General features: G+C 40.9%; 4 protein-coding genes across 6 annotated transcripts in view; 3 read left to right on the top strand and 1 right to left on the bottom strand.

Annotated features, from left to right (window-relative positions):
- Window positions 1–5,351, top strand: part of RB195_004987 (uncharacterized protein) — a gene marked incomplete at both ends in the record, with an annotated part of 32,251 nt that extends 26,900 nt beyond the window's left edge. The window contains 6 exons of one of the 2 annotated variants that reach the window (XM_064177242.1): window positions 1,089–1,257; window positions 1,363–1,473; window positions 1,546–1,681; window positions 3,471–3,586; window positions 4,572–4,710; window positions 5,200–5,351. In XM_064177242.1, the coding sequence (XP_064034368.1) occupies window positions 1,089–1,257; window positions 1,363–1,473; window positions 1,546–1,681; window positions 3,471–3,586; window positions 4,572–4,710; window positions 5,200–5,351 (823 nt within the window). The remainder of the gene's footprint in view (window positions 1–1,088; window positions 1,258–1,362; window positions 1,474–1,545; window positions 1,682–3,470; window positions 3,587–4,571; window positions 4,711–5,199) is intronic. The other variant, XM_064177243.1, reaches the window with a different exon arrangement.
- Window positions 5,352–5,937: 586 nt separating this feature from the next.
- Window positions 5,938–13,942, top strand: RB195_004986 (uncharacterized protein; the record flags this gene model as incomplete). The annotated part of the gene is made up of 4 exons (XM_064177241.1): window positions 5,938–5,979; window positions 8,687–8,812; window positions 11,986–12,041; window positions 13,708–13,942. 4 exons carry the CDS (start codon window positions 5,938–5,940, stop codon window positions 13,940–13,942), a joined length of 459 nt encoding a protein of 152 aa, XP_064034366.1.
- Window positions 13,763–16,188, top strand: RB195_004985 (uncharacterized protein; the record flags this gene model as incomplete). 2 transcript variants are annotated; one of them, XM_064177240.1, is made up of 3 exons in its annotated part: window positions 13,763–13,887; window positions 15,606–15,745; window positions 16,142–16,188. In XM_064177240.1, 3 exons carry the CDS (start codon window positions 13,763–13,765, stop codon window positions 16,186–16,188), a joined length of 312 nt encoding a protein of 103 aa, XP_064034364.1. The 2 variants fall into 2 exon arrangements, with proteins under 2 accessions (XP_064034364.1, XP_064034365.1); XM_064177239.1 differs by lacking the exon at window positions 13,763–13,887 and adding an exon at window positions 15,103–15,143 and having other exon boundaries at window positions 15,919–16,175.
- A 3,053-nt stretch (window positions 16,189–19,241) lies between these two features.
- On the bottom strand, window positions 19,242–19,998 carry RB195_004984 (uncharacterized protein; the record flags this gene model as incomplete). The annotated part of the gene is made up of 3 exons (XM_064177238.1): window positions 19,242–19,456; window positions 19,602–19,700; window positions 19,902–19,998. 3 exons carry the CDS (start codon window positions 19,996–19,998, stop codon window positions 19,242–19,244), a joined length of 411 nt encoding a protein of 136 aa, XP_064034363.1.
- Between the last annotated feature and the right edge of the window lie 1,879 nt (window positions 19,999–21,877).

The following is a 21,877-nucleotide window of genomic DNA, read 5'->3' as shown; positions in this document are numbered from 1 at the left end:
GGGCTTACGGTATTGCATGGGTGCCCTTACATGTGCCTTTCTGTAATGGTACCTATTTTCTTGGGATAATTCCAACATTTTCGATCTATTATGCTGTAGTTGGCGGCTGTAGCGCAGTCTCCAAGAGGTTAGTTACGCTGTAACAGCACGATCGATGGGGGGTTCGAATCCCACCTAGTGCCAACCAAGCCTTTCATCCAGGATCCCTCCGGGTCGATAACTTGATACCGGACTTGTCCAGGAGGGTAAAACACTGACCTTATACATCGACTAGCCCCAGCAAGTAGCTGTAGATCGCAGGTGGTGCAGATTTCGGAGTATTCTTATAAGGGGTAGTAGATTATGGAGAGGTGGATGATTACGTCCATTTCTTACTAATTGCCGTAAAAAAACGGCCCGTAAGATGCGGCGCCTCACAAGGCTGGCGCGATCCAGTCGAACTCGTTGTAGAAAATAGCTCGCCCGTACGCCCGAAGCCGTATCTTCCGGTTCGTTTTATACGGCAATTAAGAAGAAATGGGCGGAATCACCCTCCTCTCCACAATCTACTATCCTTGATAAGAATACTCCACCTGAAATCCGTACCACCTCAGATTCGTGGTTTGATGTATTTAACCTCAATCAGTTCTGAATTCAAGTCGAACGTCGGACGTGTAGGCGCATCCTCATAGAGATTGATCAACGCCATGCACTCTAAGCTTAATTTCACGCTGTTGTTTAGTGATTAGAACTGCCTAAGATTCATGACAAAAAAATGTTCAAATCTACTTTGACGCCGTTCGAACCATACAAGTTACTGAATAATACGGAAATTCTAAAAAAATTATTCTATCATTAGAATTTCTATTATTTAGAAATTATTCTAGGGGTAATGATTCGTCAAATTTTTCAAAGATAGTTTAACTGGACAGTTTTTCTATATTTGGAACACGTAACCGGTTGATTTTGTTCCCTTTTATTTCCTTTTTTTCCGTTTCCAATAAAACACATAGTTACTAGTTTACTTCCTGACATTGTAGCACAAATGTATGCTATAGTAGTGAGAAGAACCGTTCACATCGACCTGTAGAGACTCGCCTTATTTTCAGCGTTGTTGACACAAGAGACGGTGCAAAGTATACGGTACAAGTGGTACATTCTGCGGCGCTATTGTTGTCAATGATACTAGTATACGGTAGAGAACAACGGTTACTTGCTATGGCACATTTGATTGGCGCAGATTCATTGCCTAGTCGAGATCAATTGGACAGTAATCTGGTGAGGAATTGTTTTTGGTTACGGTAGCATGTGTTCAGTCCTTCCCTACTGACCTCACTTCATTCTGCTACAGTTTTTGTAGATTATTTTAATTTTTCTTTCCAGCAATTTTTGCCGCATTTATCGAATGCTGACGAACGAGCGTTTGTGATAGTAAATAGGGATGGTGACTATGCAATTGTTAAAGGTCGATGGACTGGTTTTTCTCGAAAACAGGTCACTTTCCGTTTCTGGTAGCAGTAATTTGCAGCTATCCATGATACATGTTCTATGGAAAAATGTTTTTAGCCAGCGTCAAAAGGCCAAAAGGCTAAACCAGGCTCAGCTGGTCGACTACTTGTGGATGCGTTCAATTTGTTAAAGAATACAGTGCAAAAAATTGAAGTTCCATCACCGGAAGGTTCGACGTTGTTTGTCATTGGAGGTGAGGTGTACTCAATTTTTCATTTTGAAATATATTCATTGTTTTTTTCTTGGAAAGATTCTGACCCTTTTAAACAAAATATTGTTGAATTTTTGTTCCACTTCATTAAACAGTTATTATTTCTTTTTTAATTCTTATTAAATTCAGTTTCTTGTCTACTACGAAAAGAAGCTATCCTTTTTTAAAATAATTTCCTACCTAAATCAATAATTGCGCTTTCCTTGTGGGAAAAATACCAGTGAAATTGAATTTCTGGTAAGAAAATTTCCAAATGAATGGGCGAGGGGAAGGTCCGACGTGGAAAGAAGTTTCATGTGCGGCTTATATTGCTAAGTTGATAAGAAAGTCTTGTCAGAGTTTTTTTTTTTTTTGAAAAGTCCAGATCTTTCAATTCTTGATCGATACCCGTGCTGTATCATATAGTGGTTGTAAAACACTCTCGAAACTTCTCCTCAATGGGTATATATAGAAATATACAGAATACCTATTCTTAACTTTGAGTGAATTGATGTCAGCTCCCCGTGAGCTGCTTCGAGCCAAATTCTTCTGTTAGCGGCGCCGTGGCGGTGGAGGGACAGGCAGACAACATCTGTCTGCAGCATCAACAGCGCACTGGTTGAGGGTACCATCACCACTGGGACTGTCCACCGCTGTTTCACTCGCTTTGCAAAAAGAGACACGATCTCCGAAGGCAAGCCTCGGTCAAGACACCTTCACACTGTGAAATACTCCATCACTCTCGACACCGTCAAAGAGGATCCGAAGGCTAGCACCCACCCCGTTTTGCAATGAGACTCGGGTGTAGCCAATCAGGTGTCCTCACGCGCCTTCAGACTCCCAACTAAAGAAATAGGCTGCTCAATAGATCCCTCATAACATGACGGATGGCACGCGGAACACCCGGGTATTCCATCTGTCAGTCTCTCCTTCTCCACTCGGATGGAAAGGAATTCCGGAAGATCTGGTTATTGGAGATGAGAGTTTGGTGTTCTACGATTCTAATTCACATTGTGCTCTATGGCTCGCTCAAGGAGAATAACGGAGCACGCAAACAATGTCGTACGTGCTCTCCCAAGAAGGCCCTCATCTCCAGCTTCTGGGATTCGACGGGAATGTTGTAGCAGGAGTACTCTCGCAAGGACACATGATCACCGATGTCATTTGTGCCACTCGGCTGTAGAAACTCACGGAAGCTGTTAAAGAAAAGCGGGTAAGATGAGATCCGGTACTTCTTGTTAATGATATCGCGAGACTCATCAAAAAATCGAAGGGCTAAACTGAGAGACAGTACGCCATTCCTCTGCCCTCCTGCCTCTTTTAGTTATCACTTATTTCGCTCCCTTAAGGCTTTCTTTTATATTAGATGGGAGGTCGCCGACTTCTTCGACTCTCACTCTCTTCATTTCGGAGAGGAGGGAGTCGCTGACGTGCCCACTAGACGAGGCGCTGTAGTGACTAACAATGGCGATTATACCGTTGATTCCGTTGTATGCTAAATAAAAAATTTAGGGAGAATAAATTGCATAAATGAGAAGACTTTCTTGTCAACCCAATATTATTCCTAGCGCGTATAACAAGCAGGTTTTGTAATATTTTGAATGAAAATGTGGCCTTCCAAAGTAATGTTGGCAGTGAAAAAGTAGATATCACATTTATCATTGCGTCTAGCTCGAGTAACCAACTCTTTCTGGGATGAAATCAAACCACGCCCACTCATCTACCTCTACCGTTCGTCTTCGTTCATTCGATGAGAATTTGTGCTCTGAAGTTTTCTTTTTTCAAATTTCAGATGCTCAAGCTCGCCTACCTGGGAAACGAATCGAATGTCGATCGACGAACACCGCTGAACAAATTGCTTCAGTCTTCTGTGTTGCCACACTTTTTGTGCTTTGTAATCCGGACAAGGTTGGTCTGTTTGTGGATTCTTCAACTACCTTGTAAAATCTAACGGAATCGTTTTTTTCGACTGTGAAATCTTAACTGAGAATTCAGCTATTGAGAAATGAGTGGGGTTTTTTTTTGCACATATTTACCGAAAATAATAATTCTTATTTCTATGTTTGGTGTTTTCATAGCAAATCCTAGCAGCTCTTTTGTTCATCCTTTAACTTGCGATGGATTGGATGCGCTAACATAGTCAGAGATCTAAGAATTGTTTACATGTAAATGCTATGTTGTTCTGGTGAAAGAAAATCACGCTTGTTTACTTCTAAAGTTTGCGAAAATCCTTTTATCATCGTCTCCTAACATAACAGAAGTGTCAGTGATGAGTGATTGATGGCTTTCGGATGAATTCGTTCAGTGACAGGTGATTGGAACAGCCGCTGCTGCCCGCTTCGAATTCTGATAGGGGCTCGGTTGAGCACGCTTAGCTGCAAAAATGGAACGATTGTAAGATGTTAAGGCGGGAATTTTAAAATTTCCTGAACGAACATTGACAGAAATCTGGGAAAAATGAGAAATTGTTAATCGTTGTTTTCTTAAGCGTCCAGCAGATTCACAGAGAGCAAATGTAGGAAAGATCCGATAGTTGCTGCGATTCGTCACGGTCTCCGATGTGTGCGTGAGCTTCAAAGAAGTTTTGGGCGAGCTGCATATTTAATTTCCTTATCCGCTGTTTCTAGATGTTATTTTTCGCTATTTTTGAAATAATTCTGAAATTATAGAAGAAGTAAACGTGAGTAGAAATAAGTTATGAAATGCTGTGGTCGTACCTGGGACCTGATTTTACAATCTTTTACAATCTGGAGAAAATGAGAAATTTTTTGTAACATTACTACATATGTCAATTCTTTCTCTTTCTCTTCTATTACATCACTAACCACCAAAAACCACTAAGAACTGGCCTCTGATACGTTTCCATTTCTGTAGAGATTACGATATGTTACAGGTTCGTTCACGTAATGACAGTACCTCGGTAGGACATCAAGCTCATAAATGGCCACTTACCTTGGCATGTGGTTACGGTCGACAATTGCCGTCAACTCGGGTTCTACAGTCACAGGATGCTGAAGGTGCCTCTTTACAAGGTTGTTTATTAGGTTGCGCTAACTTTTTTTTTCTCTACTAACAATATTTGGGCAACATTGACAAGGAAGCACTTGAAACTGTCCTAGAACCACTTGAAAGCTTCAAAATTTCCGGAAGTGGTAGCGCTGAATTTTCTTAGATTCTTAGAACTTTTTGTAACTACACATCGATTTTGTTCAAACACAGCACATTGAGCACTCTGTATTCATGGTGGCCTGTGCAAAAAAAAAAAAAACATATTTCTTGGTACATCTGTATTATGTATCAATTTTGGTGCATACTTGAAAGCCATGGTTCGTAGTGGGGTGAAAATGGCCTTTGAAGGTTTGAACTTCTGGATTCTTTTCTCTTTCAACAGCAGGATTTTGAGAGAATTCATTTTTGCAGTAATTCTTAGATATCGCATGTCGGTACAGTATTTTCCGCTCCTGGATTAAACTGGACCTTACTGCTGTAATTGTAAGAAATAAATCTGTATGCAATTCTAGGCCTTGAACTTGCACCACTGATGATGGCAATGTGCGGTCCAAGTGGATGTGACGGCGCAGCGTGCGGAGCTTGCGGGGCCTGCGGAGCGTGCGGTGCATGCGGTGGTTGTGGAGGATGTGGCGGATGTGGCGGTTGTGGTGGATGCGGATAGCGCCGAGGTGATTGAGGATTTAGTGCTCTGGTCGAACGTTTCCACTAGAATTGCCCTCCAAAAGCGCCGTCTTCCAGGAAATTTTCCTATATCTTCTCTTCATCCCAGTGTTACACACTACACGCACTTTCACTCATACGTATTTGTTAAGTATTGATCGGTTCTCTTATTTTCTCCTCAAATGCACACATTCCTAAAGAAATCAAAATGATGTGTAAAATGTAGGAGGTTACTATGTGATGTCGTGATTTATGCACGGAAAGAAACTGCAGTCTTAGTAGTTATTGATTCATTGATTTTCTAACGAATCTCTCTTCTCCGTTTTTTTTTCCTTGGTGCTCCACAGAATCAAAGTTTTATATGTATATAAATTGCTGTTTTATTTCCTTTGAAATTTTCTTAAATATTCTAAAATATTGAGATGCCAATAAAAATGTGAAATCAGAAGAAGCGTATGAGACGTCTAATTTTTGTTTCCAATTTTTTCTTCAGTCTGTCTTTGAGTGCGGTAATCTTTTGTAGTTTTTAGTTGTGCTGTGATGGTGTCGTGACTGTGTGGTAACAGTGTGCTGTGTGATTTTACTGCATGCATGGATTGACGGTTATGACGATTTGGAGCGATTTTCAGGTTAGTGTTTACGATTTCCGTAGCGCATGCTTGAGACCGATCAATAGTCATCTAATAGCTGGAGGGCTTTTTTTCTAACTTTTTTTTGCGGCTTTTCCACTTTTCGGGGGACACAGGTAAGACTGCTACTACCACGATTATGAAGTGCTTTTGGCAACGCATAATTGCCGAAACAAGGAACGGAGTACTATTTTAAAAAACGAGGAAAAATGTTTGGGGGAGTTTGTTGGCACACTTTTCTCGATAGTCGTTTCATGACAGGCGAGTGTAGAGGATCAGAGGACTACCGCATGGATGGTGCGTTCTACCTTACCTCGTAGGAAAGGACCTAAGCTCGCCGGTTTTCAAGGCGATTACAGGCAGTTGTGTTATGAAGGATGCGATAGCGTCGACGGCTAATTCTTATTCCGTTACGAACGGACACAATGCTGTCTGAGATTGATTATTATGCAATGTATGAGCGTCGTCAATCTTATTGATAATTTTTATTCCATATGTAAACATACTATAGAGATGTTACCGATGGAATATTTAAAAATAACAAGTAAAAATAATAAATAAATAATAAATTTTTTTAAAATAATAGTAGTTCGAATGTTCTTTTGTCTTGAAACCTCGGCATATTCTATCTGTGTTTTGTTATAGTGTTCAAGGTTTTTAGATCGAACCCTTTGTTTGCCTGACGTTTCGGCTTTTTCGCCGTCTTCAGAGGCCTAAATAGAGGATGACTGGAGCAATGCTACGTTTATCCCGTCAAGTGCCACTTTACCCTAACCACAACGGAACACTCCAGGAATTCTTTGACTCATCCTTTCACCTCCACTCCACATCATATTACCCCCATTTTTGCGCAGTCGCCTGCTTTTCCGTAAGGACAAATAACACATTTTTATAAATAACACAATTTTTAAATAATATTTGATGTGTGCTATTTTTAAACAGTTTCTTGGGTATAAAAGGATGATGCAACCTTCCCTGGGGCCTTCCACTCTAATCAGTCTTCCATAAAATGTTCGCTGTCGATGATATGGTGACCGCGGCATAGCCATCCGAATCAGCCAGCCTTCTCCTCACGAAACCACCACAAGACACCCCAGGAATTCTTCGAATCATCCGTTCACCTCCACTCCACATCAAGCAACGTCGATAGGTCGTCGATAGGTCCCACAGTCCCCACCAGCACAAATCGAGTGCAAAACTACTCTACCAACCTCATAAAACGTACACCGCAGGAGATCATTTCACAAACACGCTTTCACCGAATTAAGAATTGACATCAACTCCACACTCAAGTGCCTAGTAGAAAATTTGGTTCCATACCACAAAATGGAGAGGATGCCACAAGGACAACTAGCATTCGTTAACGAAGGAACATATCTGACAGAAATACAGACGGTCCGCGTAACCAAGCACTCTGATAGCGGTCTCCATCGTGAATATATCTGGAACTTTTTTTGGAAGAATATTCGAATCATTACCCCCTACAATAACTTTCCTCCCTGATTTCAAATGTTACCCGATTAAAGGCATCACCCCACGAGTCTGAGGTGGTGCAGATTTCAGGTGAAGTATTCTTATAATGGATGGTAGATTAAGGAGAGGAGGGTAATTCCGTCCATTTCTTCCTACTTGCCGTAAAAACGGTTCGGAAGATTCGGCGCCGCACAAGGCTGGCGCGCTCCAATCGAACTCCTTGTGGAGAATAGTGCACCAGAACGCCCGAAGCCGTATCTTCCGGGCTGTTTTTTTTTACGGTAATTAGGAAGAAATGGACAGGATCACCCTCTCTCCATAATCTATCATCCCGTATACGAATACTCCACCTAAAATCTGCACCACCTCTGATTCGTGGAGTGATGCCTTTAATTAATTTTAACTCAGTCCTGCACAAAATTATCACCTACCACCTCGCTACCTTATATGTGAAATCCAAACTACATTAATCTCGGAAAGTAGTGAAGAAAAAAACCATAGTAGTATTTTACTATGTACTCACCTTTTTCGGTGAGGAAGTGTTATGAAAGATGCGATAGCATCAACGGGTAAGTCTTGATACTTTACGAAAGACAATGCCGTCTGAGATTGATTACTATGCAATCTATGAACGTCATCCGTTTTATTGATAATTTGTATTGCATACAGCCAAGCCAAAAACTTGCAATCAAGCAAATAGGAGGTGCAGGAGGGCGGTTTGGAGTCGGTTTCAACAAATAAGCTCCACTCGTCCACTCTGGGAATAGACAACTTTGTCGCAGAACCCGTAGGACTAGAGGTGTGAAACCTTCCCATGAGTTTTGACATTAAATCGAAGACACAGCAATAAGAAAAAATCTCCTAACTCCTGAGATACGCCTGAGGTACGGTACAACAGTTCCAGCAGGGACGGGGCTGTGGAAGTCATCCAGGCTGCTGCCGGAACGGAAAAGGACTAAGATGATGATCTGTGCTGACGCGATTCTGAATCTTGCTGTCACCACTTCCATTTTCAGTCAGAACCATGACAATTTCATTTCAATTCGTCCAGCACAGTGGCGCATTTCCCCTTGTTCAACCAATCCGATTTCCTAATTATGTAACTGTATACTATAGGAAGCCTCCTATGAGGAATCAGGAGTCACCAGCTGACGGATGTTGCAAAATTCCTCAAGTTTTTATTTCAGTTGGGTATTCCCCTGGAAATTTGTGGTCCAAAGCTTATCTATCCTAGATGGTCGAGCTCGTCCACCCGAGAAACGAATCGAATGCCGGACGACGAAAATTGTTGCTCAAGTTGCTTCAGCTTTCTGTGTTTCTCCACTTTTTGTGCTTTGCAATCCGAACATGGTTATTCAAGGTTGTTTTTGCATTCTTCAACGACCTTGTAAAGATTAACGGATTAGTTAAAGGCATCACTCTACGAATCTGAGGTGGTACGGATTTCAAATGGAGTATTCTTGTAAGGGATGGTAGATTATAGAGAGGAGGGTGATTCGGTACATTTCTTCCTTATTGCCGTAAAAAACGAGCCGGAAGACGCGGCGCCGTACAAGGCTGGCGCGCTCCAGTCAAACTTCTTGTAGAAAAAAGTGCGCCAGAACGCCTGAAGCCGTATCTTCCGAGCCGTTTTCTACGGCAATTAGGAAGAAATGGACGGCGTCACTCTCCTCCCCATAATCTGCTATGCCGTATACGAATACTCCACCTGAAATCCGTACCGACTCAGATTCGTGGGGTGATGCCTATAATCAATTTCTTTCAAACACATCACTTTGGTGGAGAGCATTTCTGCAGTACAACACCGCTACTAACTTGTGTCCCAAAATCCGTCGCCGACGGATTAATCCGTCGCAAACCGTCGGAATTCTTGGAAGTGGGCAAAATTAAATTTTGAAAATACCATTCGAAAGTAAATGAGCTGCTGATTTCAAATATACTTCGAAAATTTACTTTTGACAAATGTGTGGCCTGAAAACGGGCAAAGTTTCCTTAAGCCCCGTTAATTACTTTCACAAATCCGCAATCCTGCCATTGGGATATCCCGCGGATACATCTCCATGGAAGGAAGGGGTGTTCATAGGATTTGCGCTTATTTCTCGAAATTGAACAAAATTTTTATTACATCCGTAATCAGGAGGCTATTTAGAGCATTTTGGTACCCCACATCATATGTTGGTTCGAAATTTCCATTCTCTTCAGAAATTGACGAAAGTGCTCCATCGAAGCTTAATAAAAAGCCATACTTTCCAAGCTGTGAAAAATCTCCGAAATTTTTCAGTGAACAACTTGTACTAGACAATAGTTTATACTGAAAGTTTTTGGGTTTGAAAACGTCTAGTTTTTCCAGTGTCCAACTTACAACATTACTCTATTTCGTTATTTGGTCCAATTTTTGAGCAGCTGTCAACGGCTTAGAGTGAACGCTTCTGTCTCGCGATTAGGTACCTGCTTAGAACTCTTCTTCCTTTGCGAGAAGTGAATTAGGTGCTAACATTGGATGACAGCTGGTCATGGTTTTAGAGTGACCAAATTGGAGAAAATTTCGTCTGTTTTCACAAAACAGAAATTTTTGCAGCCTCTATGAATTTTTTTCAATACCTCAAATAGCCACTTCTTCTCACAAAAAGACGCTCTTTCGAATGATGTTGAATTCACTTTTATTTACAAACTTCAAAATTTCAACACTGACTCCGCCCTCCTATATAGCAGGCGATTTTCTATAGCTGGAATGGTTGTCGCGGCCCAGGCACGGTCTGCCAGGCATCTCACACCTTCGATAGGTGACTCCTGTGGTGATTCGGCGTCACAGAGAGACAATAATGTTTGAACGTAAGTGAACAGTGACGAGAATTCCAAAGGGTTCTTATTTGTAAAAACAGCAGCGATAATTTGAATCGGCTAGGAAGGGAAATGACTGACGAAACTAAGCCAAGAAATAAAAAGAAGAGGAGAGGGAAGAAAAGGAAGAAATGAATATTATTCGAATTAAATTGCAAGACACGGAAAATTAAAAAATTTGAGAAGTTCCGATTTTTTTCCTCCATCAAACGTCTTAATTTGTTTTATTTTTGTTTTTTTTTTCAGGAGGTTTATTTCGTTTGTTTGTATTTCATTCCGAAAGCTTGTGAAATTGAAGAAGCTGTATGGTTCCGATGACTAAGAACTGTGTAGAATTGTTGTTCTTGTTCATTTATGTTCAAACATTATTGTCTCTCTGTGACGCCGAATCACCACAGGAGTCACCTATCGAAGGTGTGAGATGCCTGACCATGCCTGGACCGCGACAACCATTCCAGCTATAGAATATCGCCTGCTATATAGGAGGGCGGAGTCAGTGTTGAAATTTTGAAGTTTGTAAATAAAAGTGAATTCAACATCATTCGAAAGAGCGAAGGACCAAATAACGAAATAGAGTAATGTTGTAAGTTGGACACTGGAAAAACTAGACGTTTTCAAACCCAAAAACTTTCAGTATAAACTATTGTCTAGTACAAGTTGTTCACTGAAAAATTTCGGAGATTTTTCACAGCTTGGAAAGTATGGCTTTTTATTAAGCTTCGATGGAGCACTTTCGTCAATTTCTGAAGAGAATGGAAATTTCGAACCAACATATGATGTGGGGTACCAAAATGCTCTAAATAGCCTCCTGATTACGGATGTAATAAAAATTTTGTTCAATTTCGAGAAATAAGCGCAAATCCTATGAACACCCCTTCCTTCCATGGAGATGTATCCGCGGGATATCCCAATGGCAGGATTGCGGATTTGTGAAAGTAATTAACGGGGCTTAAGGAAACTTTGCCCGTTTTCAGGCCACACATTTGTCAAAAGTAAATTTTCGAAGTATATTTGAAATCAGCAGCTCATTTACTTTCGAATGGTATTTTCAAAATTTAATTTTGCCCACTTCCAAGAATTCCGACGGTTTGCGACGGATTAATCCGTCGGCGACGGATTTTGGGACACAAGTTAGTAGCGGTGTTGTACTTTTAAGATATCGCACATCGATACAGTACTTTGTGCTCTTGGCATAAAACGCACGTTATTACTGTAACTGCAAAATATGATTTATTCTACAATAACAGTAGTAAGGTGCAGTTCTCATCATTTATTTGATAACTGATGAATATTTCTCTTCCAATTTTTCTCTGGCTATTTCTCTATCTGTATGTAACTCTAGGCCTCGAACTTGCGCAACTTATGATAGTAAAGTGCGGTCCAAAAACTCTTCTTTCCAGGAAATTTTCCCATTTCTTCTCTGCATTCAGGTGTTACACACTACTCACTCTCTCTCTTATGCATTTGTAAGTATTGATCAGATCCCTTGTTTTCTTCTCAAATGCTCACATTCCCAAGGAAATAAGTTTTGCTGTTCTATTTGAAATTATGTTTGGAATTTCCTTTCATATCCTGAAACATGGAAATGACAATAAAAATATGAAATCAGAAGGTTTTCGAGGCGCATATTTTTTGCTCTTGGTTTTTTTCTGCTATGTCTTACTTCGAGTGCGGTGATCTTGCAGTCTTTAGTTGTGCTGTGGTGGTGTCGTGACAGTGTGCTATGTGATCTTACTGCATGGATTGAGGTGATGACGATTTAGTGCGTTTTTCAGGCAAGTGTTCTCCACCTTCATTTCACATACATGTGATTGACCTGTAGTAATTTGCTGGTGAATCTTCTTTTCTAACTTTCGTCATAGCGGGTATTTTACTCCTACGACAGCAGAAAGGATTTTCAAAACGTTTCTTCGCTTCTCTATGCATCATTAAAGGCAACATATCACGAATCTGAGGTGGCACGGATTTCAGGTGGAGTGTCCGTATACGAGGTCGTAGAATATGGAGACCAGGGTGGTTCCGCCCATCCCTGAATCACTGCAAACAGCCGGCCCCTGAATGCTACCTTGCACGATGCCTTCTATTGCAGCGCGCCACCTTTGCACACGTACGTAGCGTCCCTCACTGCCTATCGGGGCAGTCCGAATTGATTTTCGACGAATCGTGGAGCGGAGGCGGCGCAAGGGGTGGAGCGTTGCAATAGGTGGCGTCGTACAAAACAGCATTCTGGAGGCGGCTGTTTCCAGTAATGCAGGGAAAGTGAGCGGAACTACCCCCGTCTCCACAATCTACGACTCCGTATACGCATACTCCACCTGAAATCTGCACCACCTCAGATTCGTGGCATGCTGCCTTTACACACTTTAAGTTTTGCAGGCGGGTGTAGCGCAGTTGATAAGGGGTTTGGCTACGACCTCAAGGTCAAAAGTTCAACGCCACAGTAGAGTCAAACAAAGTTTCTACTCCTTAGGGATTGACGTTTGGCTCTTTTCGACATTTTCGTAACATCTATTTTTCTTCTTCTTCTTTTCTTTATTTCCAGAATTCTTTTTCTGAAAAACATTCGAAAACATTAGTTAACTTTGAGCTTTGTCAAAAAATTGAAATAGTGACTTTTCTTGTTAGTGTTGTTTATAATTTTTCATCTTAAGTAAAACATTGTATTTGCTGCATCTTTTGCACTTTTGCGTATCGAGCCTTGTGTTTTGGTTTTCGCCCTCAATGTCTTTCTCGCATCTCGATTTTGCGTTCTTTTGAGGATTTATCGTGTGCGAAAATGCGCAAGATTAACGATACAGTTAGTATTGAGATGGGACCATTACTAACCGCTGCGATGAGTGGTGATAGCAAGGGTCCTTCCTGGATTCTAGCTGCTACGCTCCACCGCTTCGCTTTGAGTTGCTTAGTGACTGTAACGTGATTCGAGTCATTTTGACCCTCGTATAAAAGATCTTAAAGGACCAGCACATCACGAAATTTGACAGGGTTGGAATTCTTCCACAAATGTGTAGTGGTGCATGTGTAATAGTCTACAAGAGTAAGCGTAATCGCCCCCAACCGCCTTCAGCAATCCAGTTGAAGCCGTGTGAAACAGTCCTTCGTTACCATGTCTCCCCAACGATTACTACTGATGTTAGTACGATTCGAATCCTCGACGCGTCGTCTTATCTAAGACGATGAGACCGCATGCTTATTTGAGTTGTATTAGTTGAACTACGACGGAGTCGCTTGCGTTTTATTGCGTAATGACCTGTATCGTTGGTAAGACGGGATCACACAAGGGTGTTTCAGAAGCTTTTTTCGATTTTTTGGACGGAATTTCGCTATGTTACGCTCATTTTATGTTGTTTTGTTCAAGTTATGACTCATAACTTATGAGTCATTTTATTCCTATTCATATTTTTGTAGTTGCAGAATCGCTATCAGTGGTCCCGATGACTTGTCTCCCTACGAGTTTCTGACCTTTCCAATGGAGTGGGTCGCCGAGGGACATCAATTATCCGACCAACCCGGCGCTACAAGAGGACCTGGAAAGAAGTCTCTGGAACGCATTCGAGAGGAGGAGGAGTACAAGTCTATTTTCAATCCTGACCAGTTTTATGCTCAGTTCTATTTTTCTCTTGTTGATGAAGACGACGATCAAGAATAAACGTTGAAAAGTGATTGAACATTCGTAGATGCATAGCGGCGCGAGACGCAGACAGGGCAGAGCCCGAGTGAGTGTACGCGCTGTACCGAGAGGCGCAGCAGAAGCGGTGAGTGTGCGCGGACGCTACGTGTGAAGCGACGGAGACGCAGGCCAGTCAACTCCTCGGGAGGATAGAGTGCATAGCGGCGCGAGACGCAGACAGGGCAGAGCCCGAGTGAGTGTACGCGCTGTACCGAGAGGCCCAAATTGCACGTGTTACAACATACGTTTTGTAGAAAGCTTTACTTTAACACAACATAACGTGAATAATATAATAGAACAGTAACATAAATAACATGGTTCACTGGGTAGAGCACATATGGCTGCTCGGTTCCTCCGGCCTACAAAGTAGTACTCCTACGACGTCTCTGCGAATCCTATCTAGACGCCGGGGTACTACGGGGTAGCTCCTTATCATCGCGAGGTATGCGAGCAGTCCACCCAGTAGAACTGCTAGGAAGACCACCAAAAAAATGGTGACCAGTCTGCAATACAGAAATTTCCTATGCAAACCATCTAATCAGTTTTTTTCGAAGCAAATTTGCTGAAACTTTGAATGAACTTACCATTCAATTACGTCCGCGGAATTCGATGGGCATCCCATCATTTTATAGAGAGTTTCAGAGTTCAACATTTTCCTGTATAAAACACCATTCATGTATAATTGCAAATTGCATAAATACATAATTTGGATAACTACACAACAAAGCACTGATGTAGATAAGTTCCTGTCTCTAAAAGACATAGGGTAAATTGCTACACGAAACACCTGCCAACAAGTTTATTAATTTAATTAATAATTAATTTATTTCATCTCCTTTTTATGACCCTATGCAGGGCCATGTTAAATTTCCTGCATCTCGTCCAGTTGCAGCAGCAAATCAGAATGATGAAAAAGATGGTTGTGAATGCCGCTGCTATTGCAAACACTACGGTTCCGCCAACCCTTAACAAGAAATACATCTGAGATTGTTAGGCGACGTGACCTTAGATTACACGACTGTCGCTAAATTGCTCACCAAGTCCATGTCAGATGAGGACATCCGACAGCCTGCCTGAGCTGCGAGCGGTACACCATAAATCCTTCTTCAGACTCCTCATTCATAGCAAATCTGAAAGCAATGCATGAGGTGCTGAAACTACGACATATTCGAATTTTGAAGTACATTTAAACACATCTACAAATACTAGAAAAAAGAAAAAAGTTCATCTACTGTGCCCTTCTGGGTCTAGGAAAAGAAAGGAAAAGAACAAGAAAGGAGAAATTAGGCAAACACTGATTCGGCGGACTATTTCTGCTTGGGACCAGCGACCTCTGCCATGAGATCCTCATCATGGGATCGATGTCAGTTAACTGTCTTATGATGACGAAATACACATCACGAGATCTAGAGCCACAGCATAGATATGTCTCGTCATTCGTTTTCCTTCTTGCCACAGTGCCGTTCCCCCAGTGACCTCACCTCCGTCCTCTTCTGCCAACACTCCTCATGCTTTAAAAGACCAGTCTTGTTGTTTTGTTGTGTAAAATTGAAACGAAATTCTAATGAACTTTGTTCCATCCTTCTGTTCTTTGTGGCTCTTACAAAATACACTTTTCTGATATCAAATATACTTTTTCCAGAACGTATTATGGCTATACCAATGGAGTACCGCGAAGAAAGCGAGACGAATACTACTGCGCACGATTCGAACATATCGGAAACGACGATAATATCGTTAATATCATCAATCATCATCCTTACACTCATATATCTGTTAAAAGTAAGTCTCCAAATTTATTTATTTATTTATTTATTTATTTATTTATTTATTTATTTATTTATTGAACGATATCACAATGTTACAATGTGTCGTTGTATGCTTTGTCTCCATTTGCTCACATCAGTATCCATCAGTTGAGATCGGTATTTACTTATATGCTGGAACCGTTTTAGAAGTACGTGCTGCCCTGGATAAAAATAAAGCTGGCGAAGCTGCACCTCGAAAAGCACCAAAGGGAGGAAACAACATCAGCGCTTCCGTTAGTGCTGAGAGGAGAGATGCCGGCGACCACGAATACCGTAGTGAGCTGGATATGGGCTACTGCAGTTCTGCTAATTCATATTGTGAGTTTTCAATTCCTTTCCCGCTCTTCTTTGCTTTACTGACTTCGTTCAGATGTACAACTCCGCATGCCTCAGGAGAAACTTGAGAGGACCACCTGAACAGATCAATATTTAAATGTATTCAAATGTTGCATGCAATAAATGTTTTGTCATTATCTTCTTACCTCAAAGACGGCAAAAAAAAAACACAATAAAAACAATCTTCTACAATGTACTAAGTACAATTAGTCTTCATTAGGCCTATTAGGAAGAGTGAAGTGCTAGTAGGTCTAAGGTTTCTAACATCAGCAAGTATTGAGTTTCACATATAGTAGTTTTCACATATGGTTCAGTAGACCGGCAGTGCCCTCAGGGAGGGATTACACATCAAGCTTCCCCTCCAGAACATCCACTGGTTCGCATGTCAATATACATGCGACAACAAAGGATGACAGAAGGTACCATGTGTGTTTGAAGAAAAGCCAAGGAAAAGAGCATGTATGTAAAGAATCAACAACAACAAGGGGAACAAAGCCGAGGAAAAGAGCGTGTATGTAAAGAAGCAACAGCAAGGGAAACAAACTGATAATAAAATAGTGGGAAAAAGATCAGGTGAAATAAAACTTACTTGTCGATCCGAGGACGATTGGAAGTTCGTAGAAGAAAGAATCAAAATCAGAAAATATTTTGCTACGTCGTAATGCCTTGCGCAATGTGTGTAGAATCACATAACAACATATTCGACGCCATCCATCGCCATAACAAACTGTGACTTTTATAATTCCCCCCCCGGTCGACAATATTTTTGAAGCTAACATAGATACTCATTGACCCCCTTCACTTTCGGCTGCCCAATATGGGCAAGACCCCCTTCACCTGGGAGGGGCTGGCTCCTCCCTATCGCACCTATGCTCATAAGCAGGGACAAGCATGTAGTTGGGACAAAACCCTGCTGATAACGACCCCCTTCATAGAAGACCCTCCAGAAAACGACCTCCTCATCTCATTCTTTCTAGTAAAGCTGCTCATAAAGCAATGAAAAATTAGTTATAATAAACAGAATTAAAGAGGGAAATTGGATGCTCAGTAAATGAATAAAGTAATATAATATAGAAAGTATTAATAAATGGTGCTATAATGGATATTAATAAAAAGTGCTGGAATCAAAATAAAAATATATAATATAATATAATATAAACGCCATAGTTCACTGGATTAGAAGTAAGTCAGTACATATAAATTGAAAAGAAGGAAGCTCTCAACGTGTACTCGACGACATAATTCTTCTTTTGACAAAGATTACAAACACTCGGGAGTTCGATCTTCGCAGGAGCCATTATTTTTGCGAAATGGAAAAAACAGCTGCAAACAAGCCTTAGAACCATTCCCACATTTCTATTATTTACAAACAATTATACTCATCGACAATGGAAACGAAAGATTAAGAGTTTGATCCGCGCCGGAATCTTCATTTTTGCAAAACCGTGAAAAAACTACTGAGAAGAACATTTCACCGTCATTTCACCGTTCTTCTGAAATTGTATTTAGAACACTGTTCGCCGCATGTAGATGTTATTCAGAAATCGCTTTAGCGATTAGAACGAGGCCCTGATTGGAAATTACTGGTGGACTGGTCGGATTTTAAAAAACAAATAATAATAAATATGAATAACGGACTACAGAAGAGACGGAGGAAGACGGAGGTGGCTGCCTTCTGTAGAGGGAGGTTTACGCCATTGTAGAGTTAAAATAAATTAATTAATAAAAAAACAAATATAATAAAAATAAAATAGAATAAATAAATAAATAAGTAATAAATTTAAAGAAAGTAAAAATAAATTTGGATAGCAAAAATCTTTCTTCACAACATACTCCAAATGGAATTCGTATAATAGACTACAAGCTGAGTTATTGGACTTTGTTTGAAGTCATAAAAATTTTGACGGGTTGCCGAAAATCTGATGTTTCGCACTTCCTTCCGTTGCGAGATTACGGTAGCGCGGTTGAAAAATTCGATGCCATATTTGAGAGGAAAAACCCCTAACTGCGAAGTTTGGTCTCAGTAGGTGTCATGGCTCTCTCAAAAGCTAGTTGGGAAAAACTCGAAAATTTGAGGCAAAATTTAGAATTCTTCTCATCTAGGTTTCAAAAAAAGTTAGGAGAACTAGATGCACCAAACTCTGTAGATATATAGAAGAAAACTCCCTCTACAAATCGCAGCCAGCTTTATTGCATGAAATCCACTTTGAGCGTCGATATTCAGAAACCTGTGGAGCCTCTTTTATACTAATTTTAGCTTTAATTGCGCTGTAGATGTCTTTTTTTCGCTCAGCAACAACCTTGAAATTGCTTTACTTTCGGATGTGAAATGTACTACTTTAACTCTCGTACACTAGATCAAAAAATCCGGCTTTTGTCAGGAATTGATCCCTGACTGTCGCAATAAAAACAGCCAAACATCACGTTCCGCCATCAAGTGTAAAGGATTATTGACTTCAGCCAGCTTCAGCCGATTATGGGTACCGTATACTCACTCTAATTCCTTCTCTCTTACTCAATATTTTCATTTTTTTGGTGGAATTTTTATTTAAAACAACTCACTTAAAAACAAGGCCAGAAAGCTTTGTTCAGAACGCATATATAATTTACACTCTCTTTCTTGCCTTCGTAGGCCCTTCGCATTTATCCTAATCCGGATGTCCTTCATTTATATAGTATTTTCCCAAACTAATCCTGAACCAAAAGATGTGAAATTATACTAGCAAAATCTTAAAAAAAAATAGTTCAAGACATCTATTTTCCTAACATTTTGCATCCTTTAATATGATTTTATTTGAAATCAGCTATGCCCTCGTCTATTTCTCCTTGCTCTCTTAATTTTTTTCTCATCTGCTCACAAGCTTTACGGCCCCCTAATTCTTTGACACCCCTCCCCTGTTGAGAAATTCTCAACGACCCTGTTCATCTATGTTTTTTTTTTTTTGCTCAAGTATTTTATAGTTTCGAAGTCCTTCTTTTCATTCTGACCTCTACAAGGAAGTAATTTACTTTACAGTTAGGAACATACAAATCACAATAAAGAATAGACTACACATTTATCCCAACCCAAAAAAAGCGCACACCAGGTTAGTTTTTCGAAAATCACCAAAGTAGCACCGTCACCGAAAGAGCACTCAAATTTTATGGTAATAGTCGTGGTAGTGGTCATGACCTTTAAGTTCATCAAGGAGTTGTTTAGAATCGTGGTGACCATAATAATCTTTATGATGACCATCGTCATGCTTGTGCTTTTCGTAACCATAGTATTTATCGTAGTCATCCTTGTGATGATCCTTATAGTCGTAATAATGCGGCTGCTCGTCATAATGGTCTACATCGTGATGTTTTCCTGAAATCTTGGGCAAGTAAACAATATTCACCTCTCTTATCATGCTGTTCCTATTGGTTTGAAAACGCAAAAATGCTTTTTACTAACCAAAATAATGACCAAAATTCAGATTGGCAGGTAGAAGATTCATACTTAAAGTGCGTACCGTGTTCATGATGTTCATGATGGGGGTGGTAGTAGTCGTGGTGCGGATGGTAATGTTCGTGATGAGGTTTATAGTAATCATGATATTCATGGTATTTACCTGAAAGTAATGTATGATGCAAGTACAAAAGAGGTGGTGTTGTGAGAAGAACTATTTTTGGTCCCCCTATCGTTTAGAAGTCATGTGCATGTACTATTATATATGCAGAGGTTAGGGAATTTCAAACTCCAGCTGAAAGTAACGGTAGTGGAACGCTTAGTCCTTTCATTTTCTTCTCTAAACACAAAGGAACCGACTAACCGTTGTCTTTAAAGGCATACCACGAATCTGAAGTGGTGCGGATTTCAGGCGGAGTATTCGAATAGTAGATTACGGAGAGGTGGGTGATTCCGTCCATTTCTTGCAAATTGACGTAAAAAACGGCCTGAAGATGCAGCGCCGCACAGGGCTGGCGCGCTCCAATCGAACTCCTTTTGGAAAATAGTGCGCCGGAACGCTCGAAGCCGTATCTTCCGGGCCGTTTTCTACGGCAATTAGGAAGAAATGGACGGAATCACCCTCCTCCTCATAATCTACGACCCCGTATACGAATACTCCACCTGAAATCCCTACCACTCCAGATTCGTGGGGTGATGCCTTTAACAAATAACATACAATTAGAAGGTTAGTAATGTAAGTGAACACGCACAACCTCGCCCACTTGGATATTTCTCCGGGGACTTCGTCTGACACAGTTCCGCCGCTCTGTGTTGTGGACAGTTTCTCTTTTATCACTTCCGTTCCCTCTGACACAGCTCACGCCCCTCAACTGTTTGGGTTCTCCCGCTGTAACCTCTTGGTAGCTCAAAGACTTGGCGACAACTACTATGGGTTCAGCCAAAACCGTCCCCACTCCCGGAAAAATCCCTGAGAGATGCTACAAGCTCGACACGAGTGAATTGGGCTCTGCTTTCAAGTCGAACATGATGCCCAATCACTTGTAGTTGAACTTCAGCTTTTTGCAACAAAATATAGCACTAGCCAGACGAAATGACAGACTTTCCCAGTGACTTCGAGCGAGTTCCTTAGATTTTCCGAGTGATGTCACATGGCTGGCGCGCATGTGACTGCCCAATGCGATTAAAATTCAAACTCAAGAAATCAATAAGGTGAACGTGATGAAGCAACTGCCTACAGTAGCATGCTAGAAACAAAGAAATGACATTTTATAAATACCAGCGCAGAGTACTGACATTACATAGACATTTCTCTGAAGATTGTGTGGGTTCTTATGAATTTCGGTGATTTCCATAAGTACTACACGGGTGGGAATTTATGTCACTCCGAAGCAGTTCATTTTTATTTCCTTTATGAGCATCGGACTAACAGATAATAAAACTTTGCCGTTCTTGGCCTCTTAATTGAGTTCTTCTTCAGCGCTGTTAAAGTATAATAATGATAATAATAACTTTCAAATGTTTCTATTTGTGGGGTCGATTGTGGAGTCTTTGCTAGGTTTAAAATTTAAAGGCATCACCCCATGAATCTGAGCTGGTACGGATTTCAGGTGGAGTATTCGTATACGATTATGTATAGATTATGGGGAGGTGGGGGTTGATTCCGTCCATTTCTTCCTAATTGCCGTAAAAAAATGGCCCGGAAGATACAGTACGTGCATGAGGCTGGCGCGCTCCAATCGAACTCCTTGTAGAAAATAATGCACCGGAAGCCGTTCCGGGGCGTTTTTTACGGCAATTAGGAGGAAATGGATGGAATCACCCCCTCCCTCCTCTTCATGATCTACTATCTCGTATACGAATACTCCACCTGAAATCCGTAGCACCCCAAATTCGTGGTATGCTGCCTTTAAGCAACCTACGGTATGAGTGTGGATTGTTCCTAAATCCTGTGTGACGAAAATTCTCCTAAAAACTTTGCATTAGAGGTTTACTGACACTGGAACAGTTTTTCAAAAGGTGATCTCCGTACATAGTAAATCGAGTTTTTGACCTCTAGACTGTAGGGACAGAATATGGATAGGCCTTATTCTGTACATCTTTTTTTTCACAAATACAAATGTATCTTAAAGGGACCTAATCCCAGTTTTTTATACAAAGAGTAGTGCGGTTTGTGAAGTGCAACCAATTTATTAATGAGCACCATGGGATGACGGCGGAGATTTTACTAAAAACTATTTTTACAAGGGGACTCCGACTTTTTTTGGTGTAAAAATTTAATGAATTGAGTCCACGTACTTGCCAAACAGCAGCTGAGTAGGCAAAATAACAAAAGTGAAG

This window comes from Necator americanus, chromosome I (genome assembly GCF_031761385.1).
Source record: "Necator americanus strain Aroian chromosome I, whole genome shotgun sequence".
Lineage (NCBI taxonomy): Eukaryota > Metazoa > Nematoda > Chromadorea > Rhabditida > Ancylostomatidae > Necator > Necator americanus.
The sequence above is the reverse complement of the archived record's forward strand: the minus strand, read 5'-3'. Positions and strand labels throughout refer to the sequence as shown.